Source organism: Mastigoproctus giganteus, chromosome 12, assembly GCF_048544385.1.
Source record: "Mastigoproctus giganteus isolate SK-2022 chromosome 12, ASM4854438v1, whole genome shotgun sequence".
NCBI classification, from domain to species: Eukaryota; Metazoa; Arthropoda; class Arachnida; order Uropygi; family Thelyphonidae; genus Mastigoproctus; species Mastigoproctus giganteus.
The window spans coordinates 170165326-170190409 of record NC_143586.1 but is presented as its reverse complement, the minus strand read 5'-3'; the positions used below and the strand labels follow the sequence as shown (position 1 = coordinate 170190409).

At 38.2% G+C, this 25084-nt stretch overlaps 1 protein-coding gene across 1 annotated transcript in view; it reads right to left on the bottom strand.

Annotated features, from left to right (window-relative positions):
• The window catches only part of Abcd3 (ATP binding cassette subfamily D member Pmp70), a 461674-nt gene that overhangs the window by 266227 nt on the left and 170363 nt on the right, over window positions 1–25084 (bottom strand). The window contains exon 12 of the mRNA XM_090386468.1: window positions 9223–9312. Within this exon, the coding sequence (XP_090242594.1) occupies window positions 9223–9312 (90 nt within the window). The remainder of the gene's footprint in view (window positions 1–9222; window positions 9313–25084) is intronic.

Here is a 25084-nt window from a genome sequence, read left to right as displayed (position 1 = left end):
TGGACATCCCTGGACAGTGTAGTGTGGAGTCAGTTTGTGTGACATAAGCACTGGGAATGAAAGGGTGCAAAGATGGGTAACTCGCCTGGTGAAATCAGCAAAAGGGCGTCCTTATGAAGAAAGACTTCGAATATGTGGGTTGCAGAGTTTGGAAACTAGACACCTTAGAGGAGATTTGATTGAGGTGTTTAAGGCTCTGAGAGGCATCAGTAAAATGAATGAGGACAAAATTTTCAAGATTATAAATGATGCTATAACTAGGGGACATAAATTCAAGTTACAAGGGGAAATGTTTAGATTGGACTGCAGGAAGTTTTATTTTAGCCAGCGAGTTATAAATTACTGGAATAAGTTGCCTTCATGGGTGGTAGAGGCCGACAGTTTGGGGAAATTCAAAGGTCATCTGGTAAGGGAAGGTTTCGGGTAAGGGAAGCGCATAGGATGATAGGTTTATTTTTTATTTTATTTTTTTTTTTTTTATTAATTATTATTATTTAGTTATTTATTTATTTATTTATTTTTTTTTATCATTGTTTTGTTTGGATTTTTTTTTTTTTTTTGGCTGGTGCAGCATAAGCCATAGGCTTTCTTGCACCATGCGGCCATTACTAATACTAAATACGAAATCAAGGCCTAATGACTCTGATGAGTATAATAAAAGACTGTACAGGAAAATAGAGTGGACCAGTAAATCAGAGAGTCTTAAATTGGAGGATTTTAATTTCCCAGATATTGACTGGAATTTGTGGGTTGGTCCCTCACACACTAGCAAGGCTTTTGTGGATTTATTGGATGATTGTTTTCTACATCAGCATGTTCGGGAGGCAACTAGAGGGAGTAATACTCTTGATTTGATTATCAGTAGCGATTCTTCATGCATTAAGAATCTGCAGGTAAATGAACCACTAGGTGGCAGTGATCACAGTGTGCTGAAGTGGGATTTACTCAAAGAGGTAACTACCATCAGGAATAAAGGGAAGGGTTTTTGCTTTCATAACGGTGACTACGGTGGTCTGAGACAGTATTTAAATTCTATACAGTGGGACCAACTGATGATGTTACCAACAGCAAATTCAAAATGGGAAGCATTCAAAGAACTTATCTTGGAAGATACTTTGCTTTACATACGAACTAAGAAATATTGTTCAGGGTTTAGGCCTAAATGGATTAGGTAGGCAAAGGCAGATGATGAGAAATCCTTGGCAAAGGATGCAAAGAAAAAACAGAAAAGAGTTATTTACGTATGTAAACTCTAGAACAAAAGGGATGAATCAGATTGGTCCACTGGATATTGATGGTTCAACTGTTGATGATCCTGCTCAGATGGCTAAAAAACTAAATGAGTATTTTGCATCTACATTCACACATGAGGAGTTATTCAGGAAGGGGAATGCCAGAGGTGAACTAAACTCTGGCAGTAAGCCAAATGATTTTGTAATAACTAAGAGGAAAGTGGAGCAGAAATTGTTGAGGATAAACATAAAAAAGGCACCCGGGGTGGATGGGATCTATCCAGTTATATTAAAGGAGGCAGCAAAGGAAGTAAGCAAACCCTTAGCCATAATTATGACAGCTTCTTTGGACTCATCGGAGGTACCCATATACTGGAAATGTGCAAATGTGACCCCAATTCACAAAAGAGGATCAAAGGGTGACACAAGTAATTATACACCTGTGAGTTTAACTTCTGTTCCAGGGAAATTAATGGAGGAACTGGTTAAACAAGCACTGCAGGATCATCTAGACAAGAATTCAGTTATAGCTCGGACACAGCATAGTTTTGTTAAGGGAAAGTCTTGCCTGGCCAATTTGATTGGATACTATGATGCGGACAAAAAAGAACTGGATGCAGGGAATAACTTTGATAATATACAAATTTTGTATATATTTGGATCTTAGAATGGCTTTTGATACTGTTGCACATGGAAGACTGTTGCACAAAATGAAGCAGTGTGGCATTGGAGGCAAATTGCTGCTATGGATGAAGGGGTGGTTGAGGGGAAGAAGAAGACAGAGTGGTAATCAATGGACTAATGTTATTAGTGGAGTCCCTCGGTGTTCAGTGTTGGGTCCATTATTGTTTTCTGTATTTATAAATGATATTGATGATGGTATATATCAAGCTTAATGTCCAAGTTTGTGGACGATATGAATGTTGGCAGGGTTGTTAATGAGACTAATTACAGTACGCTGCTGCAACAGGATCTAGGAAAGTTGAGCAGATGGGCTGAGAGGTGGCAAATGAAGTTTAACATTGACAAATGTAAAGTACTACATATGGGAAGCAGTAACCCCAGAGAAACATATCAACTCTGTGGTACTACACTGACAAGGTATAAGGTATGTTCGTGTCAGACGGCACCTGGGATTTCTCCCATCTCCGCGTGTGTTTCGCTGTATCGAGGACAGTACACTGTCAAGCCAGAGACTTGAAAGTGTGTGGGTCATGTCTGTGCAGTGTGATATGTTGTGCCCATTGTTTATCCGGCTTATTGGCCGCCAGGCCCCTAGTGGGGCCCGACGTTGCCCATACCCTGCCACGTGGAGGCTAGCCGGGTGTATCCAGTATCACAACAATTTGCTCTGGCAGGTCCTGCCACCTAGTTTCCTGGGATTTCAGTGGCTAGGGCCATTTAAAAAAAAAAAAAAAAAAAAGTTTATGCATTTGACATTAATGCTTAATGGGATTGCTGTTAGAAAATCGCTGGTTAGGGTTGAACACTAAAGAGATGTGCTAAAGGCCAAATAGGTCGGGCAAAATTTTGATGTTATTAAATTTAGACATGTAACGCTAGATAAAAGCTGATAGTGTTAGACATCTTAGAGATTTGCACAAAACCGGTAGAATTTAGACGTTGGTTATAATTTGGCGGCATTGTTAAGGGCTGTACTCGGTTGATTTAGTGAGAGAGAGGGGGGGAGATTGAAGACTGGGGAGGAAACAGATAGAAGAATAGGGACGGATAGAGTAGGCATCCCCAAAGAGGTCAGTGGAGACGAGCCCCACAGGGCGAAATATGGGGGGTAGGCAGGGAGGAGAGGAGACAGAGATCCGTCTCCTCCACTCCCTGCCTGGGGATGGGGTTTTAAAGGGAACCAGGTTAGAGTACCGGTACTACACTGACAGTGGTAGAGAATGCAAGGGACCTGGGGGGTAATTGTACAGGCAGATATGAAGTTCTCTGAGCAGTGCAGACGGGCTGCAAGAGTAGCTCATGGCGTCTTGTCAATGATATACAGGAATTTTTCTAGCAGGGATAAGGAGGTGATTATTCTCTTGTATAAGGCAATGGTCAGGCCACACCTTGAGTGCTGTTTACAGGTCTGGAAGCCTCATTTCAAGAATGATGTAGAGCTGCTGGAACGAGTACAGGGAAGGGCAACAAAATTAGTGAATGGAACAAAGAGTTGCTCTTACGAAGGAAGGCTTAAGTTTTGCAAATTACAGTGTCTGGAGACTACGCACCGGCGAAGTGATCTGATAGAGGTGTATAAAGCCTTGAATGGTTTGAGCATGCTCAATACCGATGGGATTCTTCCTCTTGCTCAGAATAATCACCTGAGAGTGCATAAATTCAATTTTAGGAAAGACAGATGTAGGATAGATGTGCGGAAATTTGCCTTTAGCCAGTGGGTAAACAGACTTCCATCCCTTATTGTGAAAGTTGATAGCCTAAATAAATTTAAGGCTCAGCTGGACAGGTATTTCGAACGAACGGAGGGGTGAAATGGGAGTGGGTTTTTTTTGTTTTTTTTTTGGCTGATGCTGCATAATCTTGCTTTCTTGCATCATATGCCTCTACTAATGCTAATGCTAAGACAGAAGGTGGTAATCAATGGGTGGTGCTCTTCAAGGATTAATATTATTAGTGGAGTCCACCATGGTTGGTGTTGGGTCCACTACTGTTTTGTATATTTATCAATGAATTTGATGAAGAGATATCAGGTTTAGTGTCGAAGTTTGCAGAAGGTACAAAAGTTGGCCGGGTTGTTAATGACAGTAATGGCAGTGTGCTACTGCAACAGGATCTAGAAAATTTGGGCAGATGGGCTGAAAAGTGGCAACTGAAGTTTAACCTTGACAACTGCAAAGTACTGCATATGAGTAGAAGTAACCTCAGAGAAACGTACCAAATCATTGGTATTATACTTAAGGTGGTAGAAAATGAAAAAGACCTGCGAGTAATTGTGCAGTCAGATATGAAGTGTTCTGAGCAATGGAGACAGGCTGTCAGGGCAGGTCATTGGGTTTTGTCAATGATATATAGGAATTTTGTTAGCAGCGAAAAGGAGGTGATTGTCCCTCTGTATAAGGCAATAGTCAGGCCACACCTTGAGTACTGCGTACATTTGTGTAGGCCTCATTTTAGGAAGGATGTAGATTTGCTTGAGTGTTTACAGAGAAGGGCAACAAGATTGGTGAGGGGAATGAAGGGATCCTCTTACCAAGAGAGGCTTAAATTCTGCAAATTGCAGCGGCTGGAGACTAGGCACCTACGAGGTGATCTGATGGGATTCTTCCACTTGTTCAGATTATGAACCTAAGTGGGCATAAATTCAAATTAAGGAATGATAGAGGTAGAACAGATGTGTGGAAATTTACCTTTAGCCAGCGGGTGGTTAATTGCTGGAATAAACTTCCATCTGTCATTGTCGAAGTTGATAGGTTAAATAAATTTAAGAAGGAACTGAACAAACATTTAGAGAGAATTGTTTTGTAATTTTTTTTTTTTTTTTGGCTGATGCAGCATAGGCTCATACACTTGCTTTCTTGCATGACATGCCACTATTACTACTACAGCACCAGAATAGAAAGAGAAAAAACTTCATTTGCCCAAACCATCCTTAAATTTATCCAAACTGCCAACCTCCACAACACTAGATGGAAGTTTATTACAACAATTGACTACTCTTTTGTTGAAAGAATTACGTGGTACGGTCGGAGACAATCGTAGGGTAATCTCCAGTGCCGAGGTCTCCTGCCCCGATTAAACGGCATTTTGTCCCAATTAAGCAAAGTAAACCCTGGCTATTTAAAGTTTTGCAAATCTATTCTGCAGCTGCCCTTTTTCATTTTAAATTTATGCCCCTTGTGTGTTCCCATCTGTTTCACACAGCTCATCAGCATTTTGTTTACTTAGCCTGTTTCAAGCATTACACAATCCAATTATGTCTCCCTGCATAATTGGATTACAGAGCCCTCATCTTTCTTAGGAAAAATATTCTTTTCTGCCAACTAATCTTGTTGGTCTCTGCACCCTTTCCAACATATCTATGTCTTTACTAAAGTTAGGTTACCAAACCTGTATACAGTATTTCAGATGTGGTTAACCATTGCCTTATAAAATGGGATAATCACCTCTTTCTCCTTGCAAGGCAAAGTACCTGTATATCACTGACAGAATCCCATGAGCTGTTCTAGCAGCTTGTTTGCACTGCAGAGAGAGACTGTCACATCAGATTGTAAAAAGATATTTTTCATGCTCCACTAATTTGAGTTTCTACCAAACAACTGGTACACTATTCTGGAATTACTGCTATCCAAATGCAGTTCGTTCACCCTTATATCATCAGCAAACTAAGACATGAAACTTGATACAACTACATCAATGCTATTAACAAACATTAAAAACACAAAGGGGGCCCAATACTGACCCCTGTGGACTTCCACAATCATCACATTAATCCATGAAGAGCTGTGGCCATTTAAAATCACCCTTTAGATTTTTCAGATTCCATCAGCCCCAGCTGCTTTATTTTCACTTTTATCTGCAGCAATTTCTCAACAATCTTAGTTTGTTATTATAAAATCATCTTCAAGTCAGTATTCACAGACTTCTAATCTCATCTTTAAAAACTTCATGTGTGAATGCAGATGAAAAATATTTATTCAGTTTTTATCAGCAATCTGTAAAGGATTATGAAAGGTCATACTGTTCATATTCAGTGGACCAATGTGATTCATTCCTTCATTAATTCCTGTTAACGCATGCAAAGAATTCCTTGCTAAATTTTTACACTCCTAGCCAAGAGTGTAAGTTACCACCCCATGAGTGACTTAATGACACAATACTAAGCACTTATTGCTAAGAAAAACAGCAAGGATTTCTTTACTTATATAAACTCTAAAAGGAAGGGGATGAATCAGATTGGTCCACTTGATATCAATGGTTCGACTGTTGATGATTCTGCTCAGATAGCAAATAAATTGAATGAGTATTTTGCATCTACATTCACACATGGAGATATTAAGGAAGGAAAATGCCAGAAGTTTATCAAATTGTAACAGGGTGCTTAATGATTTTGTAATAACTGAGAGCAACATGGAAAAGAAATTGTTGAAGTTAAACATAAGAAAGGCCACCTGGGGGGGTGGATGGGATCTATCCAGTTATATTAAAGGAGGCGGCAAAGGAACTAAGCAAACCTTTAGCCATAATTCTGAGAGCATCCATGGACTCAGTGGAACTCCCCACGGACTGGAGATGTGCAAATGTATCCCCAATTCACAAAGGGGGAGGGGCGCCTCCGTAGCCAGGTGAGCAGGAGCAGCAGTGCGTAGCACACGCTTCTTGATCAGACAGGGGTTCGAGCCCATGACTACCAAATACGGAGGATGCGGAAAGGTCAGACAGGGAATGACCACCGCATATCCCCAGAGTAATATGGCCTTAGTTGCTAATGCTCCTAGAAACCAAATAACAAACAAACAAAGGGGGATCGAAGGGTGACACGAGTAATTACAGACCAGTTAGTTTAATTTCTGTTCCGGGTAAAATAATGGAGTCGCTGGTTAAAGATGCACTGCAGGATCATCTAGACAAGACTGCAGAAATAATTCAGACACAGCATGGGTTTGTTAAGGGAAAGTCTTGTCTGACAAATTTGATTGAATACTATAATGTGGTTATGAAGGAACTAGAGGCAAAAAATAATTTTGATATCATATACTTGGATTTCAGGAAAGCTTTTGACACTGTTGCACATGGAAGACTACTATACAAATTAAAGCAGAATGGCATTAAGGGTAAGTTGCTACAATGGTAAAAAGGGAGGTTGAGTGGCAGAAGACAGAGGGCGGTAATCAATGGATGCTGCTCTTCGTGGACTAATGTTATTAGTGGAGTCCCACAGGGTTCGGTTTTGGGCCCACAGTTGTTTTGGATATTTATCAATGATATTGACAAAGGTATATATCAGGCTTAGTGTCGGGGTTTGCAGATGAAACAAAGGTTGGCAGGGTTGTTAATGGCAGTTTGCTACTGCAAAAAAGTAGCCCATCTGCCCAAATTTTCTGCTGCTAGAAAATATGGGCAGATGGGCTAAGAAGTGGTAACTGAAGTTTAACATTGACAAATGCAAAGTGCTGCATATGGGTAGAAGTAACCCCAGAGGAATGTACTAACTGTGTGGTACGACACTTAGGGTGGTAGAAAATGAAAAAGACCTGGGAGTAATTGTGCAGTCAGATATGAAGTTTTCTGAGCAATGCAGACAGGCTGCATGGGGTTTTGTCAATGATATACAGGAATTTTGCTAGCAGGGAAAAGGAGGTGATTGTTCCTGTATAAGGCAATGGTCAGGACATGCCTTGAGTACTGTGTACAGGTCTGGAGGCCTTATTTTTAGGAAGGATGTAGATTTGCTTGAGTGTGTACAGAGAAGGGCAACAAGATTGGTGAGGGGAATGAAGGGATCCTCTTACCAAGAGGCTTAAGTTCTGCAAATTGCAGTGGCTGGAGACTAGGTGCCTAAGATGTGATCTGATTGAGGTGTATAAGGCCATTCGAAAATTGTAGATCTCTTTAAGTACCATTTATAACTGACACAATATAATAGCGTAGCTTAATTTAAGGCCTTGAATGGGTTGAGCACACTGAATTCTGATGGGATTCTTCCACTTGCCCAGATTACGAGCATAAGGGGGCATAAATTCAAATTGAGGAAACACAGTTGTAGAATAGATGTGTGGAAATTTTCCTTTAGCCAGCGGGTGGTTAATTGCTGGAACAAACTTCCACCTGTCATTGTTGAAGTTAATAATTAAATAAATTCAAGGAAGAACTGGACAAACTTTTAGAGGGAATGATTGTGTGAATTTTTTTTTGGCTGATGCTACATGAGCTCATATGATTGCTTTCTTGAATCACACGACTCTATTATTATTACTATATTCCACTAATTTCATCAGTTATCTGTCATATATTTGGGTCTAAATCTTAAGCAAAATCTCTTGGTTGGTAAAAAATGATTAGTGGCCTCTTATTACTTCTCCAAATACTCCCCAATTGACATTTTTAACTTCAGTTATTCCCACTGAAAAAACTCTTTTCAGTGGGAATAACTAACTAAAATCACATATGCAAAAAAACAGTAACTCTTACCTTTATCCTTAATGGTAGTTATTTTTTAACACTTTCCACATCAATACCCTATAATCACTGCCATCTAAAGGTTCCTTTACATGAAGGTTTCCTTAATACATGACAAATCACTGCTGATAATCAGATCAAGAATATTGATCTCTCTTGTTGCCTCTCTGAAATGTTGGTGAAGAAAGTAGTCACCCAACAACTGAAAAATGCTTTGCTACTATGTAAGCTGGTAATCCATGAAATCCAATTGATATCTGGAAATTAAAATCCTCCGTGATAAGACACTGACCTGCTGGACCACTCTATTTGTCTATATAATTTTCATGAAGAGCTGTTTTCACTAATCACAATCATTTGGACTGTAATAGACTCCAACTCTAATTTTTGGTATCTATTATAAGCCAAATGATTGTAATTCTCCACCCCCCCCCCCTCCCACCAAAGCAAAGGTATCCTCACTGCTCTAAGTCATATGCTATGTCATTGTAGTTTTATGCATAATTTCAGTTAAAAATATTTACCAAGTCTTGCTTACTGGTAGTTTTACCAGTAATGCTATTGGTACAGTAATAGTACAGAATACTACAATATTCCTTATAAGTCCACACAGAAAATCTGTGGACATAAGGAATATTTCAAAAAAATTGCAAAAGAAAATATTCAAGAATAATACTTATCTATATATATAAATCAGATATAACAAAGAAATTATACCAGTGGTTTTGGCAGATCTAAGATTATCAAGTGCAAAATGGATAAAGTTAATAATTTCAATTTGTATTACTAATTTCTATTATTTGTCATTAAATTGTTTAAAAGTATGTAGCTTAAAAGCCATGGTCCTTACCTATTCATTATTAACCTGGAATTGACATATCGGAGTTCACCTTCTAATTTTTGTTCTGTTACTGTCATCCTGCCAACAGGACGGCGTAATCTACAAGGGAGAAAGGGGGAAACCATATTTACCTTTACTAAAGCTTGAAGCAACAAACAATCTGATATTAGTTCCTCATTTCTGAGATACAAGGAATCCCTAATCCTACTTAAGTAATTTGGATAACCTGTATTTATATAACTCTCGAAAAGAGTTCTGTCACAATGAAGACTGTATGTACTTTAAATGTGAAAGAACAATTTCAACTGCAATCAGCTAATTTCATACTAAAATTTACAGGTATTTATATTTTTCCAATTGCAATTTCAGTGCTTGGTGAATCAAGATTACCTTCTTCAAACATGGGTTAACATTGCAAAATTTTCCTTACTTCTGTTTTTGTGTATGGGCATAACTTTATTACATAATGTACAGACATTGACTCTAATAGCAGTTTTCATACAATGTACCAATGAAGCATCATAAGAAATGCAAGTTTCTAATGACACTTTTCATAGACATATACACATTTTAATAAGATTTTCATGGCATTATCAATATCAAATAATTTTCTTCAAATAACACAAAATATAAAACAACCTGTCACTATTTGCAGTTTTCTTTTAATAATAAATTAATTTCTTTTAATATCTTTATAACAACTAGAGTAAAACTATTTCTGATTGTGCTTCAAACAATGTAATACCCCAGTTCATATATATGTTACTTATTTGATATCACATGTAAAATTTATATTCACTGCACAAAAGTGCCAAATTCACCACAAACGTTTCCCCTTCCTAATAAAGGGTTAAATTTCACTCATTTAAAATAAAGCGTTTGGTAAAATCAGCAATCATAATCAGTGGGATGAAGGGACACAAAATGCATATATGGGAGAGAAAATGTGATAAAATAAAACAAAAGCTAAAACAGAATAGTGGAGACAGGACAAAATAAAGAATTAGTATAAAACATTTAACCATAATTTTGTCTCTATAAGTAACTAAGCATAACATTACTTTTTTTTTCTTACAGCCTTTACAACCAATGTTAAAAAGTTGATCACAGCAGTCAGAAAGAAAAACCACAGAATATACCAAGCTCTTACAACCTGAACAATGTTAATTAATATGTATGAAAATAAGTTAATGTTATAGCTGCAAACTTTCAACTTTCAAAAAGCAAAATATCAAGCATTTGTAAGAAGCAAAATGATTTTTTTAAAAAGCAGGAAAATACAAAATGTTTCAGAAAAGCAGGAGCCTTTTTTTAAAGTCCACACTGCACTATAAATTAAATTTTGCTGGCAAAATACCCATTTTAAATTAAAATACTGCCACAGGATTGTTTACTAGTATAGTATACTTTTAAAAATTAGCTTACATAATGTCTTTGTCTTGATTGCTCTTTGGATATTTATTACACATCAATTTTGTTTATTTTGATTGCTTCAAGAAAGCTACAGAGTCAAAGTTTTGTTCCTAACAATACAAGCTTCTTCCTAACAAATAAGTCTAGGAAGCCCTGCTTCCTAGACTTGTTTGTCAGGGGGCAGTTAGAAATGATTCAATAGAAAGAGAAGATCCAAACTCAGTTTTTGTTTTTCTCCACCTGCCTGAATCTTCTCTCACACCCAGCATTACTATGAGGAATTATTAAATACCAAGAATGATTTAAATTTTTTTTACATTTCAAGCTGCCTGTGTACTTGTCAGTTCCCCAACCAAGGACCTCTGCATATCAACTGTTTCTTCTTTTGTAGTAGCATCTGTTAAGTTCTGAAACTGACAGAACTGATACTACAAAACATCTGTTGCTTCATCTATTTCTTTACGATTAATGACACTAAGAAACTTGCCCACAAAAAATTTCAAATTTGAAAATGATGTACTGCCAATTAATGAAATTTGTTTTCCTTGACATTGTTCCACCCTGGAAACTTGTTAAACATGTAGTCACATGCAGCCATAACTACTTCCTCACTGAGATAAAGAACAAAATCTTTTCTTGTTTTTGACTCTCCATGACACTGGCAGAAGAAATGCCTAAGTAAGAATTATCATTCTGGTTTAGCCTGCTATGTAATCAGCTTCCAAAATGGAGGATCTGAAAACTATAGGCAAAATAAATTTTCATATAACATTCATCAGCATATCTAGGATTATGACCTCAGTACGTGTATGTGAGATACAGCTGATTAAAGAAACAAACACACTTTTTGCACAAGCGAGAATAACATTAGCATTAGTAGATGCATATGATGCAAGAAAGCAAGCTTATCTTATACAGCATCCGTCAAAAAAAAATAAAATAAATAAATAAAAAAAACTTCCCTTTTCACACATCCATTCACTCCAAACGTTTGTCTAGTTCAGCCTTGAATTTATTTAAGCTGTCAACTTCCACAATGGCAGATGGAAGTTTGTTCCAGCAATGAACAACCTGCTGGCTAATGGCAAATTTCCACACATCTATTCTATAAGTCTTTCCTCAGTTTCGTTTTATGTCCCCCTTGCATGATTAATGTTCAGATATTACAGATCGCCTCGTGGGTGCCTAGTCTCCATACATTGCAATTTGCAGAACTTAAGCCTTTGTTCCATTCACCAATCTCACTGCCCCATTCCAGCAGCTCTACATCTTTCCTAAATGAGGCCTCCAGATCTATATACAGTACTCAAGATGTAGCCTGACCATTGCCTTATACAAGGGATAATCACCTCCTTATCCCTGCTAGCAAAATTCCTATATATCAATGACAAGATCCCATGAGCTACTCTTGTATACTGTCTGCACTGCTCAGAAAACTTCATATCTGGCCACAATTACTCTCACAATTACTCTTTTTCAACTGTGGTACTACACCTTAAGTGTAGTACCAAACAGTTGATACATTACTCTGTGTTACTTCTACTCACATGCAGTACTTTACATTTGTCAATGTTATACTTCAGTTGCCATCAGCCCATCTGCTCAACTTTTCTAGATCCTGCTGCAGTAGCACACTGTCATTAACAACCCTGCCAACTTTCGTATTGTCTGCAAACTTGGACATTAAGCCCGTTATACCTTCATCAATATCATTATAAATACAGAAAACAACAATGGGCCAACACCAAACCCTGGAGGACTCCACGAAGAGGAGTGCCCACTGATTACTACTCTCTCTCTCTTCTCCCATTCAACTACCTCTTTATCCATAGCAGCAATCTGCACCTTAATGCCATACTGCTCCAATTTGTACAATAGTCTTCCATGTGCAACAGTATCGAAAGCTTTCCGAAAATCCAAGTGTATATATATATATATATATATATATATAGATAAAAAAAAAAAATATATATATATATATAGATATATATATATATATTTTTTTCTTTTGTGACCACAAAGTCTCCAATAAAATTCAGATACAGCAAACCCATGCTGTGTCTGAATTATTACTGCAATCTTGTCTACATGATCCTGCAGTGCTTCTTTACCAATGACTCCATTAATTTCCCTGCAACAGAAGTTAAACTAACAAGTCTGTAATTACTCGTGTCACCTTTTGATCCCCCTTTGTATATTGGGGACACATTTACACATCTCCAGTCCATGGAGAACCTCCCGAGTCCAAGGAAGCACTCATAATTATGGCTAAGGGTTTTCTTACTTTCTTTGTGGCCTCCTTTAATATAACTGGATAGATTCCATCCACCCTATGTGCTTTTCTTATGTTTAACTTCAACAATTTCTCCTCCACTTTGCTCCCAGTTATTACAAAATCATTTAACTTCCTGTTAGAGTTTAATAAGTTTCTGTCTTCCACTTCCATATATAATTCCTCTTGTGTGAAGGTAGATGCAAAATACTCATTCAGTTTTTCAGCTATCTGAGCAGGATTATCAACAATCGAACCATCGATATCAAGTGCACCAATCTGATTAAACCCCTTCCTTCAGTAAAGAAGTCTTTTCTGGATTTCTTTGTATCCTTTGCTAAAGATTTCTCGTAATCTGCCTTTGCTTACCTAACCTCCTTTGCGACTTGATTACTAACATCCATTTATACCTAAATCTTGGACAGTATTTCTTAATTGGTAGGAAAAGCCTAGTAGCTTCCAAGATTAATTCCTTGAATGCATCCCATTTAGAATTTCTATTGGCAACATTATCAGTTTATCCCACTGTATAGAATTTAAAAACAGTCAGACCACTGCAGTCACCTTTATGAAAGCAAAAACCCTTCCCTTTACTCCTGATGGTATTTACAACATTGAGTAAATCCCATATCAGTACACTGTGATCACTGCCACCTAGTGGTTCCTTTATCTGCAGATTCTTAATGCATGAAGAATCACTGCTGATAATCAGATCAAGAGTATTACTCCTTCTGGTTGCCTCTCAAACATGCTGCTATAGAAAACAATCATCCCATAAATCAACAAAAGAATTGCTAGTGTGTGAGTGACAAATCCACAAGTTCCAGTCAATATCTGGGAAGTTAAAATCCCCCTTCACAGATAGCTTGGCCTGTTCACGATTGCTTTTTATCAGAAGCTTGCAATTCAGAAGGCCTTTTTTTGAGTTCATCAATTTGACTTCTTCCAAACTTTGGGATCAATGGATTTGAACATGAGTCAGTGACTTGCATTACAGACAGTTTGTTGTTCTTTTCAATTTTGTAACTCTGAAAAGTGCTCATATTGCATTTCTTGCCTTTTCTAACCTCTTCTTTAAACAGACTCGTCAAGGGGTGGTACTGTTCCTCCTAGTATAGTTAGACCTAAAGCAGCCTGGAAAGCAAGGTGTCAGGGATTTCGAGCCCTGCTGTGGGTCATCATGAAAAAAGCAAATACATGGTCTCTGTAAGGGTAACCAAGAGTAAGAACGGAAGTATGCATACATGCATATACGCTAATGCTAGGAATACAAAAAATAAGTTTGATGAATCTGAAGTACCGATTAAGTCATCAAATGCAGACATCATGGGGATATCAGAGATGGTGTCACCCAGACATAAGGGATGCAGAATTTGAATATGGGGAGTACAATGTGTACAGGAAGGATGGGCGAGGGGGGGGACATGGTCTTTGTTAAGAAGCATATTAAATCTAAGACAGTGCATGCAGTTGACATGGGTGGCCAGTGTAATGTTGAATTAGTTTGGTGTGACATAAGCACTAAGAAATCAAAAACGAGAGCAGGACAGTATTATAGGACTAATGACAGTGATGAGCATAACAAACAACTATACAAAGAAATAGAGTGGGGTAGTAAATTTAACTTTCCGGATACTGACTGAAACTTGCGGGTTGATCATTCATACATTAGCAAGATTTTGTGGATTTATTTGATGACTGTTTGCTATAGCAGCATGTTAGAGAAGCAACAAGAGGAAGAAATACTATTGATCTTATTATCAGCAGCGACCCTTCATTCACTAAGAACCTGCAGGTAAAAGACCCTCCGGGTGGCAATGACCACAGTCTCAGAGCTGACAAATTGAAGAGTATTTTGCATCTACATTCACACATGAGGAATTCTTTAGGAAAGTGGAGGACAGAAGCTTATGAAACTAACAGGGAACTGAATGATTTTGTAATAACTTAGAGCAATAATTATGAGAGCTTCCTTGGATTTAGGGGAAGTCCCCATGGATTGGAGGTGTGCAAATGTATCACCAATTCACAAAAGGTGACACAAGTAACTACAGACCTGTTACTTTAACTTGTGTTCTGGGGAAAATAATGGAATCGCTGGTTAAAGAAGCACTGCAGGATCATCTAAACAAGACTGCAGTAATAGTTATGCCGACCGGGCTAGCCGAGTGGGTAAAGTACCTGCCCGGCAACCCAAAGGTCGCGGGTTCGATTCCCGCCTCGGGCTTGGATCAAAGTACTGCAAAAACCTTGGGAGGTGCAATATGGCCACAGAAGCCGATGCGCCAACAACTACCAAATCAAAAAAAAAAAAAAAAGTAATAGTTATGACACAGCATGGGTTTGTTAAAGGGAGGTCTTGTCTGACCAATTTGATTGGATACTATGATGTGGTCACAAAGGAACTGAATGCCAAAAATAATTCTGATATCATATACTTGGATTTCAGGAAAGCTTTTGATACTGTTGCACATGGCAGACTGATGTACAAATTGGAGAGGTATGGCATTAAAGGTAAGTTGCTACAATGGATAAAGGGATGGTTGAGTGGGAGACGACAGAGAGTGGTAATCAATGGACACTGCTCTTCGTGGACAAATGTTATTAGTGGAGTTCCCCAGAGTTCGGTGTTGGGCCCATTGTTGTTTTGTATATTTATCAATGATATTGATGAAAGTACATCAGGTTTAATGTCTAAGTTTGCAAATGATACAAAGGTTGGCAGGGTTGTTAACGACAGTAAAGACAGTTTGCTACTCCAACTGGATCTATATAAGTTTGGAAAATGGGTTGAGAAGGGCAACTGAAGTTTAACATTGACAAATGCAAAGTACTTGTGAAATGTTTGCCGCACTATCTGGAACGGAACATGATATTGCCATGGGGGATGTCTTTGTGTGTGCGCGATGTAAGGAGTGTAAGGAAATCAGGCAACAACTCAGCGTTGTTATGGGCCTATATGAGAGTTTGAAAGACAGGGTGGATGCCCTCGAAAGATCTAAATTGAGGGGCCCATCAGGCTCTCAGCTGCCCACATCAACTTCAGAGCTTGCACTTGGTCATCACGCAACACAGCGGCAACCCCCAAGGCAGATTGCGCTGGTCCCAAAGGAACTAGTAGTTGTTGGTGACTCTATTGTCAGGGAACCGGGAAATATATTGTGTAAAAAGGATAGGTGGAACAGGACCAGGGTATGTCTGCCAGGGGCAAAGGTTGATGACGTTGTAGAGCAGATATCATCTTTTAAGGGCACAAAAGGTGATATAGTTGTACACGTTGGCACTAATGATATTAAGAGTAGGAGACCGGCAGAATTACTTAACAAGTACAGGTCACTGTTGAAAAAAAGCCGTGAAGTACGGTTGAATTTGAAAGTGTCTGCAATTCTGCCCAGACACGATAGGAGGGAGTATATGATGAGAGCCTTGTCGATCAATTCAGCCCTGGAAAGATTGTGCAAGGCTCAAGGGGTAGAATTTTTTTCAGCCTGGACTGTACTTGTTAACAGGAGAGATTGCTTCTACAGGGATGGGATACACTTAAATAGAAAGGGTGCAAGAATATTTGCTGATGCTATCGAGGCAGTGTTAGGTGGGTCGGAAAACTGATAGCTTGGGGGGATACAAGGACTAATAGTTTAACAGTAGCCGTAGGCAGAGGTGAAGGTGATTCTTGCACAACTTCTATTAGAATAAGTAGCGACCTGGAGCGAGGGGTGTTGGGGGTTTCAGGGACGGATGTCAGTCATCGTGAAACAGGTGGGTATATGGGATGTGTGAGAGTGGCTGGGAATAGGAATAGGTGCATGTATACTTGCATGTATACCAATGCTAGAAGTATAGTAAATAAATTTGATGAATTTGAAGTGTTGGTCAAGACATCAAAGGCGGATATTGTTGGGATATCAGAGACGTGGTGTCACCCAGATATAAGGAATGCCGAACTGGAATTTGAGGAGTACAATGTGTACAGACAGGATAGGAAGGGAGGAGGTGTTATGCTGTTAATATAGAAAAACATAAAATCAAAAGAAGTGCATCCAGTTGATATAGATGAACAGTGCACTGTTGAGTCAGTTTGGTGTGACATAAGCACTGCGAAAGCAAAAATTAGAGTAGGAGTGTGTTATAGGCCTAATGACTCGAATGAGTACAATGAACAATTGTACAGATAAATAGAGTGGGCTAGTAAATCGGAATGTCTTATAATGGGGGATTTTAACTTCCCAGATATTGACTGGAACTTGTGGGTTGGTCACTGGCACACTTGTAAGACCTTTGTGGATTTATTGAATGATTGTTTTCTGCAGCAGCATGTTCGAGAGGCAACCAGAGAAAGTAATACTCTTGATCTGGTTATCAGCAGTGATCATTCATGTATTAGGAATTTGCAGATAAAAGAACCACTAGGTGGCAGTGATCACAGTGTACTGACGTGGGATTTACTTAAAGATTTAATTACCATCAGGGGTAAAGGAAAGGGTTTTTGCTTCCGTAAAGGCGAGTACAGTGGTCTCCGACAGTTTTTAAATTCTGTACAGTGAGATCAACTGACGATGTTACCAACAGTAAATTCTAAGTGGGAAGCATTCAAGGAATTAATCGTGGAAGCTACTAAAAGTTTCATACCTATTAAGAAATATTGTTCAAGGTTTAGGCCAAAATGGTTGTCAAATGAACTAATGAGACTCGTAACAGAGAATAAAAATGCATGGGATGCATATAAATTATCAAGCGACTCAGAAGCCTATGGCAGATATAAGTTAATCTGTAATCAGGTCACAAAGGAGGTTAGGCAGGCGAAGGCAGATTACGAGAAATCCTTGGCAAAAGATGCTAAGAAAAACAGCAAGGATTTCTTTACTTAAATAAACTCTAAAAGGAATGGGATGAATCTGATTGGTCCATTTGATATCGATGGTTCAACTGTTGATGGTCCTGCTCAGATAGCAAACGAACTGAATGAGTATTTTGCATCTACATTCACACGTGAGGAATTATTAAGGTTTGAAAATGGCAGAAGGTTATCAAATTGTAGCAGGGTGCTTAATGATCTTGTAATAACTGAGAGCAAAGTGGAAGAGAAATTGTTGAAGTTAAACGTAAGAAAAGCACCTGGGGTGGATGGGATCTATCCAGTTATATTAAAGGAGGCGGCAAAGCAACTAAGCAAACCCTTAGCCATAATTATGAGAGCATCCTTGGACTCAGGGGAGGTTCCCACGGAGTGGAGATGTGCAAATGTATCCCCAATTCACAAAGGGGGATCGAAGGGTGACACGAGTAATTACAGACCAGTTAGTTTAACTTCTGTTCCGGGTAAAATAATGGAGTCGCTGGTTAAAGATGCATTGCAGGATCATCTAGACAATACTGCAGCTATAATTCAGACACAGCATGGGTTTGTTAAGGGAAAGTCTTGTCTGACAAATTTGATAGGATATTATGGTGTGGTTACAAAGGAACTGGATGCAAAAAATAATTTTGATATCATATATTTGGATTTCAGGAAAGCTTTTGACACTGTTGCGCATGGAAGACTATTGTACAAATTGGAGCAGAATGGTATTAAGGGTAAGTTGCTACAATGGATAAAAGGATGGTTAAGTGCGAGAAGACAGAGGGTGGTAATCAATGGGTGCTGCTCTTCTTGGACTAATGTTATTAGTGGAGTCCCACAGGGTTCGGTGTTAAGTCCACTGTTGTTTTGTATATTTATCAATGATATTGATGTAGGTATATCAGGCTTAATGTCGAAGTTTGCAGATGATACAAAGGTTGGCAGGGTTGTTAATGACAGTAATGGCAGTGTGCTACTGCAACAGGATCTAGATAATTTGGGCAGATGGGCTAAGAAGTGGCAACTGAAGTTTAACCTTGACAAATGCAAAGTACTGCATATGGGTAGAAATAACCCCAGAGAAACGTACCAACTGTGTGGTACTACACTTAAGGTGGTAGAAAATGAAAAAGACCTGGGAGTAATTGTGCAGTCAGATATGAAGTTCTCTGAGCAATGCAGACAGGCTGCCAGGGCAGGTCATGGGGTTTTGTCAATGATATATAGGAATTTTGCTAGCAGGGAAAAGGAGGTGATTATCCCTCTGTATAAGGCAATGGTCAGGCCAAGCCTTGAGTACTGCGTACAGGTCTGGAGACCTCATTTTAGGAAGGATGTAGATTTACTTGAGCGTGTACAGAGAAGGGCAACTAGATTGGTGAGGGGAATGAAGGGATTCTCTTACCAAGAGAGGCTTAAGTTCTGCAAATTGCAGTGGCTGGAGACTAGGCACCTGTGCGGTGATCTGATTGAGGTATATAAGGCCTTGAATAGGTTGAGCACGCTGAATTCTGATGGGATCCTTCCACTTGTTCAGATTACGAACCTAAGGGGGCATAAATTCAAATTAAGAAAAGACAGATGTAGAATAGATGTGCGGAAATTTGCCTTTAGTCAGCGGGTGGTTAATTGCTGGAACAAACTTCCATCTGTCGTTGTGGAAGTTGATAGGTTGAATAAATTTAAGGAGGAACTGGACAGGCATTTGGAGGGAATGGTGTGATTTTTTTTTTTTTTTTTTTTTTTTGGCTGATGCTGCATAAGCTCATAACATTTGCTTTCTTGCATCACATGCCACTACTACTACTACTGCATGTTATTATGGGTAGTAATAACGGAAGAGAAACGTACCAACTGTGCGGTACTACACTCAGGGAAGTGGAAAGACCTGGGGGTAATTGTGCAGTCAAATATGAAGTTCACTGAACAGTGCAGACGGGCTGACAGGGCAGGTCATGGAGTCTTGTCAATGATGTATAGCAATTTTGTTATCAGGGACAGGGAGGTGATTATCCCATTATACAAGGCAATGGTCAAGCCACACTTAGAGTACTGTGTACAGGTCTGGAGGCTTAATTTTAGGAAGGATGTAGAGTGGCTAGAACGAGTACAAAGGGCAACAAGATTGGTGAAGGGAAACAAAGGGGTGCTCTTACCAAGAAAGGCTTAAGTTCTGCAAATTGCAGCGCCTGGAGAGTAGGCACCTGCAAGGTGATCTCATTAAAGTGTATAAGGCCTTGAATGGGTTGAGCAAGCTGAATGCTGATGGGATTCTTCCTCTTGCTCAGACTAAGAACCTGAGGGGGCACAGTTTCAAATTGAAGAAAGATAGTTGTAGAATAGAAGTGCAGAAATTTGCCTTTAGCCAGCAGGTAGTTGATTGGTGGAACAGGCTTCCATCTTTTGTTGTGGAAGCTAATAGCCTAAATAAATTTAAGGCTGAGCTGGACAGGCATTTCAAACGAATGGAGGGGTGAAATGGGAGGGTTTTTTTTTTTTTTTTTTTTTGGGATGGTGGTGCATAACCTTGCTTTCTTGCATCGTATGCCTCTACTAATGCTAATGATGCGGTGTTAATATTCTTAAACCTTAGTATTTCCTCTAACATGTTGGCACAAGAAGTAATCATCTAGTTTATTTAAAAATTTTGTTTCCATTGCGAGTTTCTCCTCCAACTTGCAATCAATTTGGAGAAAATTAAAATCACCTGTAATAAAACATTCATACTTGCTCACCAATTCCATCAGCATGTAGAAACTCGCTCATACTCTTCACAATCTTCTGTTGGTAGATTACTCTTACTCTCAATTATACCTTCCAAACTAACTCATAAAATACAATTTCAATACTGGCAGGTGTATCTTCTGACTTAGGAAAAGCTTTTTCACGCTCAGGCTGCTTTTGATAAGAAGCATGACCCCCTCTTCTATCTTGACCTATCCTTCCTAAATATGTTGTACATACCACAATGAAACTAATCATTCCCAATTTCCAGGTGAAACCACTTTTCATTAACCATAATATGTTGTCAGAATTAGTTGTCTTAACCAAGAGTTTGAATTCACTCATTTTATTAACAACACTCCTGAGGAGGTTACTGTTGACACAATTAAGACTAAATATTCCTTAATAGTTTATCTTGTCACACCTCTTGAAGTTATTTAGGCTTATTTACCTAGCTTTACCTTTCTGCTCATTTTAAATGTTGCTGCATTCAGAATACCTTGCCAAAATCGGCTGTTACAGCAACAAACAATTCCTGAGATGCATGCAAGCATTACTTTGACCTCCCCATCAGATAAACACGTCTATATTACCTTTCTGCCTCATAATTAGCAGTTTCCCTGAACCCTTAAAGTATTCTAAATGATGCTGGCAAAAAAAAAACCTTTGCATCACCATTGTTCAAATGAAGACCATCTCCAAGATTCCATCAACCTACAACTTCAGATTCCCTATAAATGTTGTGCCGATAAAAATTCTTTCCACCCCCCCAAAGCTTTGTAGAGTTAAAAGAAGAGTTAAAAGACTCTTTACTCTTTGTAGAGTTAAAAGAAGTTACCCAGTGCGTCTTTCAATGACTGGGTAAAACACATACAAATAGACACATACAAATTCTGACACATACAAATTCTGACCTAACCCATAGCATTTTGTTGGCATGATCCTACATTTATCCAAAAAAATCACCAGGTTCCATTCTTTTAACCTCCTTAAAATCTGAAAATATGATGGTAACATTATTAATTGTTGCTCCTGGAAAACACATCCTGATTCTAATCCACCTATCTCTATTACAAAAAATAGTCCCTCATTTCCCTTACAACAGAGTCTTCCAATAAAACTATCTTTCTGAACCACAGCTATCAACTATTCTGTTCTGGAGCCTGAGTGGGGAGTGCATCACCATGGCAGGTCACGAGATACTCAAGTCCCTGATGAGCACTAGTAATCCTCCAAGTTGTAATTTCAGATCAGTTCATTCCTTAGATAGAGTGCAAAGAAAGGAATCATCGGTTATGCTTGGTTTGTCTACTAGACTGACCTTAGAATTCATACCACAGGCTATACAAGGGACAGACTCACAACTCACACCAGAAATTACTGCAACCATTTCCGTAAAAGTCGTGACGTGATATCCTTGGAAGATGTATTGAAAGTGGATCTTGTAACAAAACCATTATTTAGGTAAAATTTAAGTTTAATATATTACAGAATTTAAATTAATAAAATATTACAGAAATTAAACTACTAGACATATGATCTCAACACCCTTCAGTTGGCTACAGCCAACTGAAGAGTGCTAAGATCATGTGTCTAGTACTGGCTGTAGCCAACTTAAAAATACCTGCTCTCTTTGCCTGCCTACGGAAGAATGTGTGAAGACTGTCTTTTCCTTTTTTTTTTTTTTTTTTATAAAAACCACAAACACAAAAAATATTAGAACCTATAATATTTAGTATCACTGGTTGAAGGTTGAGAAGATACTTGTTTACATTAGGCTTGAATCTGTGCGGACTGAAAATTCAGGAAATGCGATGAAGAGAGGTTGTTCCAGAAAGCCAAAGTAGAAGGAATAAATGAGGAAGAAGAAAAGTTGATTCTATGAGTCTGAAGTTGTATAGTAAAAGGATGCTGACCAGTTGAGACATGTTTGGACTGGTTTGGGAAAGAGAGATGGGGGGGGGGATTATGGAAGTCAATTCAAAAGAACAGTGCCCATAGAGGTTATGGGGGGCAGAGGTCATAGAAGCCTGAGAGAGGTTATGGGGACACCACCCGATATGTGGGAACAATGTTCCATGGTAGGGTGAATTTGAGATTTGTACACAGTGAGTAGCTATTTTAAAGAAAAGTAACACCAAGAGCAAAAGAAAACAGTTTTTTAAATGCAGAGAAAAAAATATTTGTGATGTGCTTATGCCAAGAGAGATTAGAAGTCAGGGTAATCCCATATAGAGATGTGTCTTGTCTAGAAATCAAAGTGTCATCTAAGATAAGCATATGAGCAAAATAATTATTTTTATGAGATATAAGGCAGGACTAAGTTTTATAAGAATTGAAATTAACTGTTATCTTTACTCCACTGGAGAATTACCTGCAGATCAGAATTTAAGAAATTGGTACAGGTAGTTCTCGACTTTACGAGTTAATTCGTTCCTATCGCGCGCTCGTAAAGCGAAAACTCGTAAAGTGGGAATTAAATCCCATAAGCAATGTTAAAAATAGGAGTTACGTTCTAAACAATCAAATTAGTTAGCTAATTAGTTTTATGTTTAAACAACGATTGATTTATCCAAAGAAATTAAAACGTAGCCTGTAAAATCAAGCAAATTATAATAATAAAGAAATTATTTATAACTTACAAATTTTAAAGAATGTTTATTCTTCATCATTGACTAAATGCACACTCGTTGATCACTTATTATTGGCTTGGCACTCTGTTTGTTGCACAAGGAGTCATTTTCTTTAGAAATGCTTCAAGAGGCGTTTGTTTTCAAGATAATCTTCTATTTTCTTTATAAATTTAAATAGATGCACAAGCATTTTTTAAAGGAACGCACAAATTGCAACTAACACGATTTGCATGGAATAACAAGTTTACGAAGCTTAAAAAAAAAAAAAAAGGAATGAAGAGAAGATTCTGAAAATTTATTTTATGTTTTTTTATATGATTGAAGATTTCATTCAGTAAAGGGGAAGCACATTTCACCATAATAATGCAAAAACCACACAATTCCAGCTATTGGTATTTTCACAAATACAATAACATGGAGTTTACTACCCATTTATAATTGCTTGCAGTAACAGAAAAGCCCAATAAAAAGGAAAGTGCAAATTGTTTTATGGTCATGACCTCCAGATATGTGCTTTAGAAAAATGTCACAAAAGCATTCAAAATTGGTTCTTATAACAGAACATATGATAATGATGAAAGTGTAGTGCATTTTAGTGATTTGAATTGGTAACTAATACAATTTGCACTATAAAAACTACCTTTTAGAGAGTTATATAGCGAAAATTTCAACTTCCAAGGTTGTGGAATGAATTCCAAAAAAACAATGGGTTTACATTACAATATTGTCATGATACGATGGTGTCTCAGGAACAGATTAATATCTTAAAGCTGGTTACACTGTATCTGTATTGTACAGCTACGTGCATGGTTTGAAATGCGGTATTTATGAATGTTTAACACTCATTTTTTGTAATTAATGTTCATATTTTCGATTTTGTTGATACTTGATACTTTGGGGGGGGAAAAATCGTAAACCGGGGAACTCGTAAAGCGAAAACTGCCCTGTATTGGATATTCAAGAAGTTGAAGCTGTTTGTGGTTTCTCAAATTGGTAGGGGGAATGAAATGTGCTATCATCAGCAAAACTATGGATAGGATTTCCAGCCAAATGAAAGGTCATTAACATGTACAAGAGGAAAAGAATGGGAGAATGAACTGAATCTTGGGGAACACTAGCATTAGTGGAGAAGTTAGAAGACAGAAAGCCATCCACCATTATCTGCAGTCAGACAGAAAACCAGATAGCCAATTACAGAAAACAGTTGGCAAGATGGAAGCTTATTTAGATGACCTTTATGCAAAACAAAATCAAAAGCCTTTGATATGTCAACAGCAACTGCTTCAGTTTCACCAAGCTTTTCCATAAATTTGTCCACAGATGGGAAACTAAGCCAGTATATCACCAATAGATTGTCACAAACAGAATCCCTATTGTTAATCGTTTACCAGATCAAAGGTTTCTAAGTAGTTTAGGAATTGGCAATTAATGGATTTCTCCATTCCTTTAGAAAGAGTAGAAGTTAGTGAAATGGGATGATAATTGGATTGTTGGGTTTTGTCACCCCTTTTTTAGGAAATAGCTTGATATAAGCAAATTTCCAAGCAGAAGGAAAAATGGCAATACAGAAAAGGAATAAGCTCAGGAACAAAAGTTTTGAGAACAGGTGGATAAATACCATCAGGACTTCGAGCTTTTTTGCCATCAAGATCATTCAAAATTCTTCTGACATTCTTTTGAGAAGACCAAAGCAGTGAGTGGAGTATACTGGGAATGATAGGTAGTGGTTTACCAAGATCATCAATACAATAGTTAGAAGAAAGGTAGGATGCAAGCAGGTCAGCTTTATCTTTAGCTGAGATGGCAGCAGAACCATCAGGTTTTAACAGAGATGGGAATACAGATGGAAAAAAGTTGCAGCCAAAAGCTTTGGCAAGAGACGAGAATGCTTGACTAATGATTGGATAAGAAGCAAGTTTTCTACACTTAGTCTGTTCAAGATCTAGTTTGGACTTGGTAACTGCTTTATAATTTTTTGTGAGCTTTGGT